Source organism: Schistocerca gregaria, chromosome X, assembly GCF_023897955.1.
Source record: "Schistocerca gregaria isolate iqSchGreg1 chromosome X, iqSchGreg1.2, whole genome shotgun sequence".
Taxonomy (NCBI): domain Eukaryota; kingdom Metazoa; phylum Arthropoda; class Insecta; order Orthoptera; family Acrididae; genus Schistocerca; species Schistocerca gregaria.
In genome coordinates this window covers 139,120,105-139,137,088 of record NC_064931.1, presented here as the reverse complement: position 1 = coordinate 139,137,088, position 16,984 = coordinate 139,120,105, and the positions used below count along the sequence as shown (strand labels likewise).

At 41.9% G+C, this 16,984-nt stretch overlaps 1 protein-coding gene across 28 annotated transcripts in view; it reads left to right on the top strand.

Moving 5' to 3' along the window:
- LOC126298596 (uncharacterized) overlaps nucleotides 1-16,984 on the top strand; it is a 331,195-nt gene that overhangs the window by 84,283 nt on the left and 229,928 nt on the right. For 23 of the 28 annotated variants that reach the window (XM_049989986.1, XM_049989996.1, XM_049989992.1 and 20 more), the window contains exons 5-8: nucleotides 4,789-4,857; nucleotides 5,287-5,355; nucleotides 5,767-5,835; nucleotides 6,264-6,332. In XM_049989986.1, the coding sequence (XP_049845943.1) occupies nucleotides 4,789-4,857; nucleotides 5,287-5,355; nucleotides 5,767-5,835; nucleotides 6,264-6,332 (276 nt within the window). The remainder of the gene's footprint in view (nucleotides 1-4,788; nucleotides 4,858-5,286; nucleotides 5,356-5,766; nucleotides 5,836-6,263; nucleotides 6,333-16,984) is intronic. The other 5 variants (XM_049989974.1, XM_049989975.1, XM_049989976.1 and 2 more) reach the window with 5 other exon arrangements.

Sequence of the window (16,984 nt, the reverse complement as noted above, 5' to 3'; positions counted from 1 at the left end):
CACACGCGAGACAGATTGAGCTAGTTGGGAGGGGCAGTCTAGGTGTTTGTGCTGTGAATAACACCTAGGGCAAGACTTCATTCTGTTTGCCTGTGTAGTGAAGTGCTTATGCGGCGTGGAAGGTTGTTTACTCGGCGTGGCTAGCGCTCGCTGCCAGTGTGGAATGGGGCTATCGCAACTTTCTACTCAACCTGGCAAATATCTTGCTGCTCAAATGTATGAGCCGACAAGACTCCGGAATCGTATTGATCTAGTGTTTGCACTACCTGCTGAAATGATGGTTCAGACTGTTTCAAAATGTGTTTTCTGAGTTTGACATCGGGTACATTGTACACGATCGCATCACGCAACATAACATCTGAATATAAAGCACTGCAAGCACAGCTGAATTTACATTTCCTTGTCATACCCTGCAAATCTTTTACCCAGTCGTAATAAGTTTGTTCTGACCGTTTTTTGCAGTTAAAGAATGGTACCTAGCTGCTACCAATACTCACTTGTTGGTCATAATAGTTAGTTGGGGACTGTACTACTTGGTCATAAGACAGTTCACTTGGAGTGGTGTCAGGATATAACTTCTGGATAAATCTGAACACTGATCTTCCTACCGTTAAATAGATAGGGAAGTTTCACAGCACTTGCAACATTGTGGACAAGTAAATGTGCCTTGAACTGTGATAACCAGTAGAGCCATTCTCTTCTTGGTCATGAAACTGTCGAAAAGGTGGTGTATCAGCTGCAGTAGGTGGTGCTTCTGTCACCCGTGCAGCCTTGGCCAGTAGTTTCTGCACCATGTTGAGTAGTGCAGGAATCTCCTGCGTCTGAAGTGAAACACCTGCATTAACTGTGTGGCATCTAACGCTTGCGGATGTGGCGCTTCTGCAGGGGGTGGGACAGGATTGGTGGGCATATTGGAAGACACAAATGTAAAAAATTACAAGGCGAGCAATCTAAATATTTCAAAATCAAAGAAATTTTCTACAGCACCCACCTGAAAACACTGATCAGCAAAAACGACAAGAAGCTGTTAGAGCAATATGTGCCCCTACAAAGTAAAGACAAGAGAATGAAGGCGCCAGCCCAAAAAGCATACATATTTCTATGGCTGTTGGCACGTAGCCCACTTGAAGACTTGTTGCAAGTTGTTGGATCTTGCCCACTCATCTCGTATAGAGGGTGCCGAAGGAATGCTGTGTTCTCGGAATTCTATACAATAATCCAGGCAAATAACATTAGAAGTTTTATTTCTATGAAGCAAATTGACAATACTTAACTTGTATTTACAAAGGTGTCGCAAACGATGGGCGACATACAACATAAGTCCAAATTCTTGCTATACAAAAGTTTCCTGCAAGTTGACACACAACACTGATAACTGATCTGGAGTGCTGGTCTACAACTGTGTCTATACTGTCCACTAATGCCCATATAGAGGCGGTCGAGGCTGGCAGGAGGGGCGCTTATGTCCACTTCGGCTCAAGGGTGCTCCTGTTGTGGTGCAGTCCTAATCTGCACATCATTGGCTGACGTCGTTTCAGTGCTTTCTCTGGTCTTCGTTCTTCGTCTTCGTTCCAGTGCTTATGTTTACTCCAGAACAAACTGTATAGTAGAGCTGCTTGTCCCCAGGAAAATAAAACAGCTGCTGTAACTCCTTTGTATTCAGCTGTGCTGTGCTACAGACACAGCAGGGCCATGTTGGCTACTGTTAAAAAGGCCAAGTCCGTTAGTTATACAGACTGTTGTTCCTGCAACCACCAAGAAAATGCTGACCATCATAAAGAATCTCTCCACGGAATGCCTGCCGAAATGGTTGAACCTGCTGTATGTGTAACTATGTAAGTGGCTCACACAAGCCATGCCACAGTGTTACGAGCAATGGTTTGTTGGGTTTATTTCCTCAACACTGAAACGGTTGATGAAATTCGGTGATGGTCACAAGCTTGTGTGTGTGAATCAATACTGAAATTACGAAAACAGTGTATGTTTTTGTAATAAGTGCAATTTGAACTTCCCATCTCTTTGACTCGGACCCACAACCCCAATTCCCTTGCTCAAGACATCTCACCTGATTACCCCAGCCCCCCCCCCCCCCCAAAATTGCCCCCTTCCATTTTCTCAGTCCTCCCCCCACCCCCACCCTGCAAGAAAATGGCTGATCCATTTTACCCTACACCAGGTTCCCTGGACTTGGACGACACTTGCCTGGCTTATTCCCCCCCCCCCCCCCACCCACACATTTTTCCGCACTCACCCCTATCTCCACAACCCCCCTGCCCCCCCAATATCACCCTCCGCCCCCCCCCCCCTTCCCCCCCTGTGTGTGTGTATCCTCCCAGCCCTACTTATTCCCATCCCTCACTATGCTGGTATGCATTCCTGCCCCATGCAATCTATATTGGGATCCTTCACTATATTTCTAGATTCTTCTCCATTCATTTTCCCATGTATTATGTGTGTGTGTTCCAACTTTCTATTGTCGATTTATTGTATTGTTTTTAACATGTAAGCGTATGTTTGTATTGTATTTAGATAGTGCTTTCAACAGTTTTTTGCAGAGTTTCTAAGTGTGTTACAAATCCAACAGGTGCTACAGATATCCAGCCATCTTTGCGTGAAAGAAGTGTGTCAAAGAAATTGAAACTCTGACACAAGTAAGTTGTATACCTGAAGTTATTTGATGGTCTGTAACTATGGCTTTGCAAGCCGACTGGGTAGTTGCTAATTAAATCTATTGTTTGTTGACCTAGTCATAATTCTGCAGTCATTCCCCCCCCCCCTTCCCCCTCCCCACAGGCGTGTATCCTCCCAGGCCTACTTATTCCCAACCCTCACTATTGCTGGTATGCATTCCTGCCTCATGCAGTCTATATGGGACTCTTTTTCAGCCCCTTCCTTCATTATATTACTAGATTCTTCTCCATTCCTCTTCCCATGTATTATGTGTGTGTGTTCCAACTTTCTATTGTTGGTTTATTGTATTGTTTTAAACTTGTAAGTGTGTGTTTGTATCCCTCTGAAATCAGTAAAATAATAAACTCACTGAAAAGTAAAAGCTCTTACGGAATTGATGGCATTTCCAGCAAGATACTTAAAGCTTTTTCCCCACAGATAAGTATGATTCTCAGCCACGTATGTAATACCTCTTTGGAGTAGGGTGTTTTCCCCGATAGACTGAAATATGCCATTGTAAAACCATTGCATAAAAAGGGGGATACATCGGATGTCAACAACTATCGCCCAATCTCTCTTCTGACAGCTCTATCAAAAATTTTTGAGAAAGTAATGTATTCAAGAGTAGCCTCCCATATATGTAAAAATAAAGTACTAACAAAATGTCAGTTTGGTTTTCAGAAAGGCTTTTCAACAGAAAATGCTATATACACTTTCACTGATCAAATATTAAATGCTCTGAATAACCGGACATCACCCACTGGTATTTTTTGTGATCTCTCAAAGGCCTTTGACTGTGTAAATCATGGAATTCTTTTAGATAAGCTAAATCATTATGGTTTGAGGGGGGGCAGTGCACAAATGGTTTAATTCATACTTAACTGGAAGAGTGCAGAAAGTTGAAATAAGTGGTTCATGTAATGTTAATACAACAGCTGATTCCTCAAACTGGGGGGTTATCAAGTACGGGGTCCCACAGGGTTCGGTCTTAGGTCCTATACTGTTATTGATATACATCAATGACTTACCATTCCATATTGATGAAGATGCAAAGTTAGTTCTTTTTGCTGATGATACAAGTATAGTAATAACATCCAAAAACCAAGAACTAAGTGATGTAATTGTAAATGATGTTTTTCACAAAATTATTAAGTGGTTCTCAGCAAACGGACTCTCTTTAAATTTTGATAAAACACAGTATACACAGTTCCGTACAGTAAATGGCACAACTCCAGAAATAAATATAGACTTCGAACAGAAGTCTGTAGCTAAGGTAGAATTTTCAAAATTTTTAGGTGTGTCCATTGATGAGAGGTTGAACTGGAAGCAACACATTGATGGTCTGCTGAGATGTCTGAGTTCGGCTAAATATGCTATTAGGGTTATTGCAAATTTTGGTAATAAGAATCTCAGTAAATTAGCTTACTATGCCTACTTTCATTCACTGCTTTCGTATGGTATCATATTCTGGGGTAATTCATCGTTGAGTAGAAAAGTATTCATTGCTCAAAAACGTGTAATCAGAATAATTGCTGGAGCCCACCCATGGTCACCTTGCAGACATCTATTTAAGGATCTAGGGATCTTCACAGTAACATCACAGTATATATATTCACTTATGAAATTTGTTGTTAATAATCCAGCCCAGTTCAAAAGTAATAGCAGTGTGCATAGCTATAACACCAGGAGAAAGGATGATCTTCACTATGCAGGGTTGAATCTGACTTTGGCACAGAGGGGGGTAAATTATGGTGCCACAAAAGTCTTTGGTCACCTACCAAACAGCATCAAAAGCCTGACAGATAGTCAACCAACATTTACAAATAAATTAAAAGAATTTTTAGATGACAACTCCTTCTACTCATTGGCTGAATTTTTAGATATAAATTAAGGGACGGAAAAAACTAACTTAAGCATTAGTGTCATGCAATATTTTGTGTGATGTAATATCTTGTACAGACATCTTTCATTAACCTGACACGTTCCACATCATTACGAAGTGTCGTATTCATGATCTATGGCACAAGTATTAATCTAATCTAATCTCTAATCTGTATTTAGATAGACTGCTTTCAACAGTTTTTTTGCAGAGTTTCTAAGTGTGTTACCAATCCACAGGTGCTACAGATGTCCAGCCATCTTTACGTGAAAGAAGTGTGTCAAAAGAAATTGAAACTCTGACACAAAGTAAGTTGTGTACCTGAAGTTATTTGATGGTCTGTAACTATGGCTTTGCAAGCCGACTGGGTAGTTGCAAATTACGTCTATTGTTTGTTGACCTAGTCATAATTCGGCAGTCATTCCCCCCCCCCCCCCCCTTCCCCCTCCCCCCAGCGTGTATCCTCCCAGCCCTACTTATTCCCATCCCTCACTATTGCTGGTATGCATTCCTGCCTCATGCAGTCTATATTGGGACTCTTTTTCAGCCCCTTCCTTCATTATATTACTAGATTCTTCTCCATTCCTCTTCCCATGTATTATGTGTGTGTGTTCCAACTTTCTATTGTCGGTTTATTGTATTGTTTTTAACATTTAAGTGTATGTTTGTATTGTATTTAGATAGACTGCTTTCAACAGTTTTTTTGCAGAGTTTCTAAGTGTGTTACAAATCCACAGGTGCAACAGATATCCAGCCATCTTTACGTGAAAGAAGTGTGCCAAAAGAAATTGAAACTCTGACACAAAGTAAGTTGTGTACCTGAAGTTATTTGATGGTCTGTAACTATGGCTTTGCAAGCCGACTGGGTAGTTGCAAATTACGTCTATTGTTTGTTGACCTAGTCATAATTCGGCAGTCATTCCCCCCCCCCCCCCTTCCCCCTCCCCCCAGCGTGTATCCTCCCAGCCCTACTTATTCCCATCCCTCACTATTGCTGGTATGCATTCCTGCCTCATGCAGTCTATATTGGGATCCTTCACTATATTTCTAGATTCTTCTCCATTCATTTTCCCATGTATTATGTGTGTGTGTTCCAACTTTCTATTGTCGGTTTATTGTATTGTTTTTAACATTTAAGTGTATGTTTGTATTGTATTTAGATAGACTGCTTTCAACAGTTTTTTTGCAGAGTTTCTAAGTGTGTTACAAATCCACAGGTGCTACAGATATCCAGCCATCTTTACGAGAAAGAAGTGTGTCAAAAGAAATTGAAACTCTGACACAAAGTAAGTTGTGTACCTGAAGTTATTTGATGGTCTGTAACTATGGCTTTGCAAGCCGACTGGGTAGTTGCAAATTACATCTATTGTTTGTTGACCTAGTCATAATTCTGCAGTCATTCCTCCCCCCCCCCCCCCCACCCCCTCCCACTTCCCCCTCTCCCCATCGTGTATCCTCCCAGCCCTACTTACTCCCATCCCTCACTATTGCTGGTATGCATTCCTGCCTCATGCAGTCTATATTGGGATCCTTCACTATATTTCTAGATTCTTCTCCATTCATTTTCCCATGTATTATGTGTGTGTGTGTTCCAACTTTCTATTGTCGATTTATTGTATTGTTTTTAACATGTAAGTGTATGTTTGTATTGTATTTAAATAGACTTCTTTCAACAGTTTTTTGCAGAGTTTCTAAGTGTTTTACAAATCCACAGGTGCTGCAGATGTCAACCCATCATCACGTGAAAAAAGTGTGCCGAAAGAGATTGAAAATCTGACACAAAGTAAGTTGTGTACCTGATATTATTTAATGGTCTCTATCACTTTGCAAGTGGTCTGGGTACTTGCTACTTGCGTCTGTTGTTTATCGACCCAGTCATGATTTCTGCAATTTCATTATTAGGATTGTAGTAGTCAAGCCATCACATTTATCTTAGCAGACTGAATAAAATCTCGTTTTTCATCATATACTCTTTCAATCTCTCAGATACATTTTTAGTTGGTAGGCATATATACTTTTTCTGTCATTGGTCTTGGTTTTGTGTCAATCTTGGCAGCGGCAACGAATTTACTTCGTGATTCATGGTAGTTTATCTGGATTCATATTTTCTTGTTCATTGTGAGGCCTACTCCTGCATTACATGTATCTGGTTTTGTTTTGAGTTCCCAGTACTCGCATAACCAGAAACCTGTCCTTCCTGCTGCTGCACTTCGCCAATTTCTACTATGTACACCTTTGTCCTCAAAGACCCAGCATTCATTTGCTGGATACAGGCTTGGCCACCCTTGGGAATGGTAAGTACCGCCAGTCCTCTTTTCACTGTAAGCTCTGGGCATGGTTTGGTGACCACCATGTGACGTGAAGATGGAACATGGTGTGTGACAGGGAATGGGGATCTTAGCTTGGCCGTCCAGATTGTGAGGATGGTGAAAACCTCTATAAAAAACCTCCAATCTGAAGACGTGCTGCATGCTGATGAGATGCATGGCTGTTAATGTGAAACAGTCGTTAGTGGGCACTGCTGGTAGAAACTCCTAGTTCCCAACAAGTTAAGATCCTGGAGAAAGCTCAATGCCTTTGGAACATGCTATTTAAACTGAGATACACACCACCTTGAATTACAGCAAATGTGTCAGGACATGCAGTGATCTGGTGGACGTTCCCAAAGAGGAATTGAACAATGAGAGGACTCCAGAAGGTATAATTGACATGCGTGCAAAACTTTGTGAAGAGGGTAGTGGGGATCTTCTGAAATCCAACTCCTTTATCCTGACATTCAGTAGCACGAAACTTCTTGAGCACATTAAGGCAGGTTTTGTTTACCTAAGTGTGAGGCCTTATGTCCCAAACCCAATGCGCTCTTATAAATACCAGTGGTGTGGTGATACTACTCTTGAGTGTCATGGAGATATCAATTGTGACAAATTTGGTAAGGTCACCCATGAAGGAGTCACTTGTTCACCTCTATTGAAGTCTGTGAATTTCACTGGGATTCAGCCTGGCTGGAGTCGTGACTGCAGCATGTATCTTGAAGAACAAAAGATACAAAAGCTTAAGACAATGAAGTGCATCTACTATGGCGAGGCCAAAGAGATTTACATGGCCATGTTGCCCCAAACAGTCACTACCTTGTTTGCTTGAGTTCTTAAACAGTCAGTGCAGAAAGCCAATACTGTTACATGAATTGAGGTTTCTACTGGCAGTACTAGTACCTGCATTTGTCATTTCACTAGTGCTGCGGCAGGTATTTTGAAGTCTGTCCCTCCCCCCCAAGAATGTCAGAAAAGGCTATGGTTGCTGACATTGCATGGGTCCTTGCTCCTCCAAAGATTGTCTGGCTCATCGTCCAGCACTGCCACTACCATTACCACAGTTGTGGCTCCGAAACCTCCTCAGAAAAAGAAGTCAAAGTTGAAGGTGAAGAAGCACCCACTGACGGAGATGGGAAATACATAGTCCAATGATGTGATGTCATCCTCTTTGATGTCTCTCTCGACTCTTCTTCAGAGGTGATGGACGTTCATGGCAGTCTAGGGCAATCATCTTGCCTCAAGGCTGAGCATCCAACTGTTGCGGGCTCCCCTCCCTGACAAAAATTATTGGATGATTGTGCTACACCCATGATAGAGACACCCATCCTACAGCAGAACACTAATGGGTTCAGGACAGATCTGGAGGAACTGAAACTCCTGGTACAGGAATGCCCTGTGTGCTTGTGTATGCAGGAAATGCATTTTAAATCTTCTGATGGCCCTGTATTACAGGTGTATACCCTCTTATCACAAGGACAACCTGACTGGGGGAAGGCAGAAGGGAGGGGTCACTGTGTTTGTCAATAATGCACGTCAGACCTCTAATTTCACCAAGTAGTTGCAGCTGAAATCCACGTGTATCAGAGGATGACTGTTTGCTCACTTTATGCCCACAAGATACAGTAGACTCTGAGGCTCTCATAGATTGTATGGAATAACTCTCCCGACCATTTCTTCTACTGGAAGATTTCAATGCCCATCATTTCTTGTGGGGCTCAACCTCTATTTGCCTTCAGGGTTATGCTTTGAAGAGTGTCGTGGTGTCTCATGAGCTGTGTGTCCTCAACTCAGGTACTCCCACTCACATCTGTGTTGCTACTGGGTCTTTTTCAGCTATTGATTTCTCTCTAAATTCTCCAGCCCTAGTGGACTCTGTTCAGTGGGAAGTCATTGACAACATTGATTTCAGTGAATACTTCCCACTCCACATTCATCTAGTGGCTGGAACATTACCTGCACAGAAGCCACCAAAATGGATCGTCAGCAGGACTATCTGGCTACTGTTCCCTCAGCTAGCTACATTTGAACACTGCAACAGAAACAGGTGGACCCCATCACAGTGTGATGTATCATGATACTGACTTATCCATCCCATAGTCCTCAGGTTATCTCAGGAGGCAACCTGTTCCTTGATGGACTGGTCAGCACTGCTCAACGATCTGGGACAGGCGTGCGGCTCTTCGACAGTTTAAGTACACCCCAACGGCAGACAACCTCACAGTCTTTCACGTTGTGAGAGCCAAGGCTCGATGCATCATTAAGGAGAGCAACAGCAGACAACTTCACAGCCTTTTGGGTTGCGAGAGCCTAGGCTCCATGTGCCATTAAGGAGAGCAAGAAAAGGCCATGGCAAGCATTCCTAGACTCCATCAACCATCCCCCTTCTTCACTGATAGCAGCAGTGCTGAAATAGGTGCGCCTCCATTCAACACCCAGAGACATCGCTCAGATGAGGGCAGAGCATTTTGCAGTGATTACTGTCTGTGCCAGCCAAGGTCCAGTGTTTTGCCCCAACCATGCAACTGCAGAGAAGTGCAAGTTCTTACAACTGCCCTTTCTCCATGTGAGAGATGGAATCAGCACTGTCTGAGACTATTGATTCTGCACCTGGTCACAGCCAAATCTGGTACTTCGTGTTTTAACATTTGCTAGCAGCTTCACAGGAAATCCTCCTGGAATGTTTTGATTTTATATGGCAGACAAGCAACTTTCCCAACTTTTGGAAAGAGGCAATTCTGGTACGTCTCCTCAAACCAGGAGAGCACTGCATGTGTCCCAGTAGTTATCGGATCTTCATCTTAATGAGCTGTGTAGGAATGGAGTAAATGGTGAACCATCATGTGGAGCCCGGTGATTTCGGTCCATTGTCAACAATCTGCCCCTACTAGATGTGGCTGTTTTCCTACATAAACAGCACTGTTGTGACATATTCTTTGTTATCAGTAAGATGTATGACACTACTTCGAGACACGATATTCTCGTGCGACTCCATCAGTGGGGCTCTCATGGCCACCTCCCCATTTTCATACGGTCCTTCCTGAGTAAGTGCTCTTCTAGGTCTCGAGTTGGTGATGTGCTGTTGGATCATTTTGAGCAGCAGAGTAGTGTTCCTCAGGGTAGTGTCTTGGACATTGTCCTCTTTTCCACAGTCATAAACAGTATCGCTTCTGTGATAAGAAGTCCTGTATACTGCTACTTGTTTGTGTATGATTTTACCTTTATCTTTATCACCTCCACTGTTGCTACAGTGACCAGTCAGTTGCAACTTACAGTGCAGAAGTTAGAGGAGTGGGCTGGAAAGATGGGTTTTCAGATAAGTGTGTGTTGTATTTTTAATTCACCTGACTTGCAGATGAGGGACACCATTCTAAATTTTAAACTCTCATTGAGGTTTCTGGACCTTATTTTTTACTCCAAATTGTTGTGGTTACCACACCTGTGAGAGCTGAAAACTAGAATCCAGAATATTATAAAGTGCTTTAGCCACAGGTCTTGGGGAGCAGAGGGCACTTCTGCTCCAGTGTTATAGGGTTGTTGTGCATTCATGGCTAGACTATGGATGTGTGCAGTGTATTGGTCAGTAAGGCCTTCTTATCTGAAGATTATTGACGCTATCCATCATGAGGGGATTAGACTGGCCACAGGTGCTTACAGGCCTCTATGCTGATGCTGGGTAACTGCCACTCTCCGTCGATGGAAGTTTCTCATGTGCATCACTCTTGTAAGTTTCTTGCAGTTATGACTTCACCTGCATACCATACTGTTGTTCATCCACCTCTGGAATGCCTTTTCTCCAATGTCCACGAGCAACAATGCCATTTGGGATCTATGTGCAGTGTGTGCTGGAGTCACTTGGTGTGGAACACACACAATACCATTCTGGGATTTTAACTGCCTGCCACCATGATTACACTGGAGGTCCAGAGTAATTTTAAATTTGGTTGTTTTCCCTGATCGCCTCCTCAAGGGTCGACTGCCTCAAGACTTTACCGTTTTCGACGCAAATTATATGCGATCTTTCAGGCACTGGAGCAGAAGGCATGTGTTTCAGGTGCTGAATTCCTTGTGTGTTCCAATTCTCTGAGTGCTCTTCACTCTCTACAGTGCTTTTACCCAGCAGATAAAGCAGTCTGGAATATCCAGGATGCTCTGCTCAGCCAGGGAAGGTTTCTTTCTGTTGGGTACCATGGCACATGGGTATTGCGGGGAAAGAAAGGGCAGAGGTAGCAGCCAAGAACGCATGTCTTGGTCCTCCTCCTCCTATTTAAGTGTGCCATCCCCCTGCATACTATCGTCTTGTTGTTGCGATACAGTATCATGTGTTGATGGGTGGAGGAGTGGCTGAAAGTGACAGATAATAAGCTGCATACAGTAAAGCCCACTATGGGGCCATGGCATACTTCCTTTCAGCTACAAAGACAGGATGCAGTCCTCCTTAGTCATCTTCACATAAGCCGCAGTCCTCCTATACATGACGTTTTGATCCGGTGTGACGATTGTCTAATGTGTGGTGCTTGTGGCGTACAGATCACTGTCGGCCACATTTTAATACACTCTTTTATTTTTGGACCAAAGGGCAGCAGCATATTTGCTACAGATCTGCCCTCTACCTTAAGTGACATTCAAACAAATGTAGTGAGGCTTTTAAGGGTTTGTAATTTCTCCAACTTGTTTCCAGAAATTTTAGGGAGATGTTCTTAATGTGAGGGAGAATGGCTCGCCTGTGTTTTTTGTAAATTGTCAGCCAGTCACATATCCCTGCGCCATTGTTTTAGATCTGCTGTCTTTTTTTTCCTACTGTTTTCTTCCCAGGGTTAGTATATTCCGCTATTTCTCCTTTGTTTTATGGCATGTGATATGGAGTGCTTGTGTGGATCAACACGAGTGCTGGAGTGAGAGTGAGTGAGTGTGCCAAGGTTTGTAGCACTTTTATCCATATTCAATTCTGTTAATATTTGTAAGGTCACTGACAACTTTCCCCATTTACATGCTTCAATCCACAGTGACAGATTTGTTATTTTTATGATTATGATATCATTCTGTTTCATGCCTGGAGATTTGAAAGGAGTGACTATTTTACCTCTGGAATATTTTACCCAAGGCATTGCCATGATGTTTAGACCATACAGTAGAACTGCATGTCCCCAGCTGTGGTTCTGCATCAGCTGTGGTTCTCCTATGCAGTTAGTTGGTTAGTTACTTGTTCCATAAATCAATAGAACAGCTATTCACACCATGGGTGGTTGCAGAGTTATGGGAAATTTTAGGCCATTGCGGAGAGAGTAGATGTGAGAGAGAAAATGCTGACGTAATCCACGATTGGAGTTGCCAGCACAACCATTACTACTAGGTTGTGGCAGCAAAAGAAAAACAGTAAAGTCGACGTGAAGTATTCCAGACTGAGCCAATATGTGACAAAGATGCCCAGCTGCCACCTTTCCTTGCATCACTTATAACTTGGTCTCATTTTTTGCATGTATTTCTGATGTACTGTAATCAGCAACAAGATTGATTGTCCACCTTTGAAATTCAAACACTGAGTCTCAAAGAGTGTGCTTGGTCACAATTAAGGAAATGGTCATTTACAGCTAGTGAGCTCTTATTGGCTGGCGACTTGCTATGTTATCCAACAGCCAGTGCAGCCACCACACTAACACGTAATAAGTTTACAGACCAAAGCCTATGGAACATTTGAAATTCCTAAAATATTGTATTATAAAGTATAAACAGGCACAGAAGGTATAAATCAAAGTCAGTGCAAGAATTTCATTCCTCTCCTTCTAAATAGCAATTTTACCAACATTCATAACATCAACTGAAATAACCAATCGCAAATCCGTAAACAAACGATAAAGAAATTTCAAATTTTTGTGTTGTGTAATAGACATATTAGGAAAAGCAGTGGGTTTTGCCACTAGTAATACTGTAGGGTATGTAATTTAAAAGACGGTAACTTTTGATAATGATGTAAGGGGTTACTGTATTTACTCGAATCTAAGCCGCACCTGAAAAATGAGACTCGAAATCAAGGGAAAAAAAAAATTTCCCGATTTTAAGCCGCACCTGAAAGTTGAGGCTCGAAATTCAAAGGGAGATAAAAGTTTTAGGCCGCACCCCCAAATTGAAACAAAGTTGGTCCATTGTAATGTGAGACACAATTTAGGTCGAATGAATGACGATACAGGTACAGTAGTTTGGTTCAAGTTGTAAGCTTAGCAGTTAAGCTTTACAAGGTAGCCATTACTATGCGTCAGGCACTCCGTCCGTATTTATATAGGTACCCTTCTTTTTTCACGTGCTTCATCTGTTTTGAATTGATTGCTTATTGTTCTTTGGTGTGATAAGTGCCATCCTCTATGTTATAGGTGTTTACGTCACTCTCAGCTGAAAATGCATTACTGTACTGTGTCATGCATTGTTTGTCACATTCTGATAATGAGTCTTTACGACCTGTCGCCGCTCGCAGCATGGCTTGCTTTTGTGCGTGCTGCTGCCGCTTAAAATTAAAGAAAAAGAGGAATCGCCTCATTAGCGAAACAATGGCAAGGGACTGCTATTTGTTGTTACTTACACTGCTGCTTTCTTTGATAATGATCAACAAGAACCAAATAATAGACTGCGTATGATATAAGATCTTCTGAACGAGAGTTTAGCGAAAAAATTTTCTCCGTTTGAAAATCTTTGCAGACGCCTCTTTAGTACATTACATTTTGCACAGAAATTAGTCATCGTAGATTTAAAAATCTAGGCAATTGCCGTGCTTCATTTCTGACTGTACCACTATTAGGCATAAGAATAAAACAAATATAAACATGACATGACATGATATGTATATTCTTCTGCGTTTGCTGTTGTCTCACTCTAGTTTCGTAGTTTATTAGGCAGACAGTATTTAAATGAGATAGCAGCAAACACGAAAGAATACATGGCAAAATGTTTATATTCGTATTATTCTTATGGTGAAGAGAATACTGCATGTGATTCGCAATTCATAAAAGTTCCTATTAGCAACCATCTTTTCTCACAGGTAGGAAAAAATTCAAAACATAGAGTTGGCCATATTGACAAACATCCCAAACAGTCTTGCCAGTCGGATTTTTATAATACATTGAAATGCTGCTACATTCGAAGATGCACAATACGGAATTTGTATTTACTTTGTTGTATAATGTATGAAAATGCAGTGGTCGAAACTAGAGGTGGAGAAAAACTTTCGTCTTCCACTTTTTTTTAAAAAATTTATTTACTGACGCAAAGGTTTTGGCGCCAGTATTTATATTTGTGCCTGCAAAGCATGCCCGTGTAGTGCTACATGTATTAGATGGCAGAAGGTAGTTGTGGCAGCACCTACCAACATTTTCCAGAACTTCCACTTACTTTGCACTCGATTCTAAGCTGCAGGTGTTTTTTTTGGATTACAAAAGCCGGGAAAAAGATGCGGCTTACATTCGAGTAAATACGGTATTGAGCTATTCCCCAACACACTACAGCCTCAAATAATACCTTAAAACACATAGTTTTGAGAGTTCTTTCCTTTTATGTCTGCCTCATAAGTAACAAAAATTTATAGCCTACATAGTGAAATAAACTGAAAACACTGGAATATGGTGAAAATTGCCAGATGGTAAGATCTCAGATGATTGTAACATCTTGCATGTTTGTTTTCCACTTGCAGCCAGACATAACACTAATGCAGTGGCTTCTAGCATATACAGTGATAAACAGCAAACTTTCTTGGTGCCATGTTCCTCTGTACAGCTAATGTGATCGGTGTGTAGAGAACTGAGTGACCAGGGCTTCCACTTATGTTCAGTTTGTATAGTTATACCTTGTACGCCCTTTACTACTGTATATTAATTTTACTTACAGTAGCTCTGCTCAGAGCCTGTTGACAGAATCTGGAATGTATCATGCCTCTAACAACTGCAACAGACATAGGCTTCTCCATTTGCTATTTGTGGAATCACAATTAAAAAAGACGTGTTCAGTAAACATATGTGCAATGGATTTTTCGTGTATTATTTGAATACATGATGTCTGTTCCTTTAAAAGAACAGATACCACACAGATCCCACAACTGTGAAACACTAAATGCAAATTGAAGGGAAAACACTGCTATCGGCTGCAGAATCAGGAGTGCTGAGCAAAAATGTGTACCAGACTGGGATTTTAACTTGGGATCTCCTGCTTACAAGGCATGCATGGTAACCACTGCACCATTTGGGACACAGCATTATCGCAACTGCACCGACTATCTCAGTATGCCTCATGGCCGATCCACACTCCCATTGAGTGCCACCTATCCACAGTCCCTGTCTATTATACTCCTGTTCGCTACTTAGCATGGACTATGTCAGTATGCCTCATGGCTGATCCATACTCCTATTGAGTGCCACCTATCCACAGTTCGTGCCCATTATACTCCTGTTCGCTACTTAGAGGTTCGCACAGGTCGTCAGATAAACACCATAAGTAAATTGAAGGGGGGGGGGGGGGGACACTGCCATCAGCTGCATGGGACATTAAGCGGAAGCGGAATCTGCGGCGACGAGCAAAAATGTGTACTGGACCGGGATTCGAACTCGAGATTTCGTGTTTACTAGGCACGTGTGGTAAACACTGTGCCATCCAAGACACAGTGTTATCGCAACTGCACGGACTATCTCAGTACGATTCCACAAATACGTCCAACCTCCTGTGGAAATCTCTAAGTAGCGATCAGGAGTGTAATGGACATGGCTGCGGATAGGTAGCGCTCGGTGGGAGTGTGTATCGGCCGTGAGGTGTACTGTGATAGTTTGTGCAGTTGCAATAACGCTGTGTCCTGTATGGCGCACTGGTTACCGCACCTGCCTAGTAACCAGGAGATCCCGGTTTTGAATCCCAATTCGGTACACATTTTGATTTGTTGCCACTGATTCTGCTTAATGTCCAGCTGCAGCTGATAGCAATCTTCCCCCTTCAAATTTTTCGTCTACATTGCTGTCCTGAATGGTGTTTACTGTGTTGTGATGGCAGAGAAACACTAAAATCACTGCAGACTTAACGTTATTTCATATTCATTGGTATAAATAAGTACCTGTTGCGAAGGAAAACCTGTGTGTATACGCATGCTTTCATGAAACCTGCTGTTTTTACACTAGAGCAAGCGACAAGTTTGACGTGTAAACAGTGCACATTGGCAATACTACAGAATGGTCCACTTTGACTCCTCAGCGCAGTCACAATCTAATAAATATGTGTCTGTCTAGGGACAGCAAGTCTTGGTGCCAATTGGGTGAGCCAATCAATTGCGCTCTGCTGACTTTGGGTGTGCAGCTCGTAGCGCTTTCTGGTGGCAGACAGTGAAAGCTTGCAAAAAATGTAGTCTGTACTGTTGGGTTGTTTTGGTTATTGTGTGTTTGTTTATGGTAAGACAACACTCATGTGAAAAATGGAAAAATATAGTTGCAGTCTGTGCCCTGCAACATATGGCATTAATAAAACCATATATAAGCTAGTTGTCCAAGATACAGGGGTGATAATCAAAATTTTCCCAATGAATTTGAAACTTGCTAATGCAGAAAATTATGGAAAGAATGATGTTGCCATGACGTACTTCTCCTCTCATACCAAATACATGTGTAATTTATACCAAATTACATCAAAATCGAAACTGATAAAATAAAAATACTGTATATGTATTTGAACAATCTGATACAGAATGTCTTAAATGACTCATTTGCTGCATGTGCAGTTTTAACATCTCATTTCTGAGACATTTATAGGTTTAAAACCTGTCTCAAAGAAACATGTCGTCATTAGCAATGAAAATTTTCTTTGCTTTTTATTTATCAGCAAAAACACTAATGGCGATCAGATGCCATGGCAGTTTTATTCAAAAGCTCACAATGATGTACAGTACTAAAGTAATCTTCATAATCAATAATCATGAATTTCTGCAATAAAATTTGCAACTTACTAGCAATACTGAGGGCACTACGAAGACAGTTCACCCAATTTTCAAAATGTTAAAATGTTTCATACTCTAAGAAAGCTATATACAGGATTGCCACAAGTTCTATAAATCGGAATGTCAAATATGTCAGGGAAATTGGGGAAATATTCAGGGGGGGGGGGGGGG